This window comes from Penaeus chinensis, chromosome 31 (assembly GCF_019202785.1).
Source record: "Penaeus chinensis breed Huanghai No. 1 chromosome 31, ASM1920278v2, whole genome shotgun sequence".
Lineage (NCBI taxonomy): Eukaryota > Metazoa > Arthropoda > Malacostraca > Decapoda > Penaeidae > Penaeus > Penaeus chinensis.
This window is the reverse complement of record NC_061849.1, coordinates 22,393,885-22,395,237: the sequence shown is the minus strand read 5'-3', so window position 1 is coordinate 22,395,237 and position 1,353 is coordinate 22,393,885. Positions and strand designations below refer to the sequence as shown.

At 53.2% G+C, this 1,353-nt stretch overlaps 1 protein-coding gene across 1 annotated transcript in view; it reads right to left on the bottom strand.

Annotated features, from left to right (window-relative positions):
- LOC125041774 overlaps positions 1–969 on the bottom strand; it is an 11,007-nt gene extending 10,038 nt beyond the window's left edge. The window contains exon 1 of the mRNA XM_047637051.1: positions 208–969. Within this exon, the coding sequence (XP_047493007.1) occupies positions 208–747 (540 nt within the window). The 5' untranslated portion in view covers positions 748–969. The remainder of the gene's footprint in view (positions 1–207) is intronic.
- Between the last annotated feature and the right edge of the window lie 384 nt (positions 970–1,353).

Genomic DNA, 1,353 nt, shown 5'->3' with positions numbered 1-1,353 from the left:
GAATAGTACCTCTAGATTATGATTTTTACTGCAAACTTCTTTTAATTTTACCCATATAACTCAAAATCATGTCAAGAAATTGGTTTAAAATCATGATTTTGTTCTGTACCTTGGCCTATTTTCCAAGATCTGGCTCCAGGACCCCACTGATTAGATTCTGAATCACACCTGATGACTGTTTTAAAACTAGGGGTCAGAGGTGCTCACCTGTTTGTGTGCTGTGACAATTTCGCTGATCTTAACAGCAGTGTCAGCGCGGGCCTTGAGCTGGAGGTGGTCCCTGACGGCGGCCAGGCCCACAACGCGCTGCACGTCGGGGTCCAGCTCGGGGTCTCGCACAGGACGGATGCCTCCGACGCCCCCGAAGCTGGAGGTGTCCTGCACGGCACCCACAGTCTCGTACGGTGGGAGAGGCACTCCCACAGGCTGCTGTCCTCCAGGTGAGCTTCCTGGCCGAGGCAGAGGCACTCCTGTGTCCAAAGGTACGATCACTGGGTTGGCAAAGTCCTGAGGCTGCCCAGCGGCATTATTCGTGAGGATGGGCAGTGACACGCCTGACTCAATCGGAGAGTTTGTTAGTGGCACTCCAGGCTGCTGGCTCGGTAAATTAGAGAGTGGCACTCCAGCATTCGGCTGTGACGAAGGGTCTGGCCGAGGCAGTGGCACCCCACCGCTCACCTGCTGAGCGGCGCTAAGTTGTGCCAGGCATCCCCACACCACCACAATAAATTTTACACGCCACCACATACTTGCGAGAGCTCTTGTCGGAGCTCCGCTCAACACGAGAGACAGAGGGGAACTGTCAGTCGAGGGTGCCGCGAGAGAGCAGGCCGCACGCGGGAGGAGCAGACGAAGGTCCTCCGACTGTTTTGGCCTCAGCTGACTCACGCGCTGCCGGAGGTACGAGAAGCGCCGCGCCGCCTCGCTCCTTTCAAGTCGGCCTTTCTTTCCGCGATGAGGATTTTTGGCTCATGTATATTGGGGAGAATAGTACATGATTTAATAGAGCGAGCGAAAGCAATTACAACGAGGGCAAAAATTTCCATCTCGGCAAAAATCCACTACATGGCATCTGCCAAGGCCTGGGCGCTCCACCTGTGGACGGGGAAGTGGCCTGGGTGAACTCTGACGTTTAATTATTTCTGACGAAACACCCATGCGATACATGTCCTGGTTCTGGAGTAAACTTGACCACTTATGAAAAAAAAGAGATCTCGATCTGGGCTGGAGACGCTGTGAAGTGATGAGAATAAGCTGTTAGCATAATCAATGGCATATAACGTCACCTTTGCGTCAATAACTTTCCTCCTGAGGCACGAAGGCGCGAGAGATCCCGAGGCAACGCAATTTATT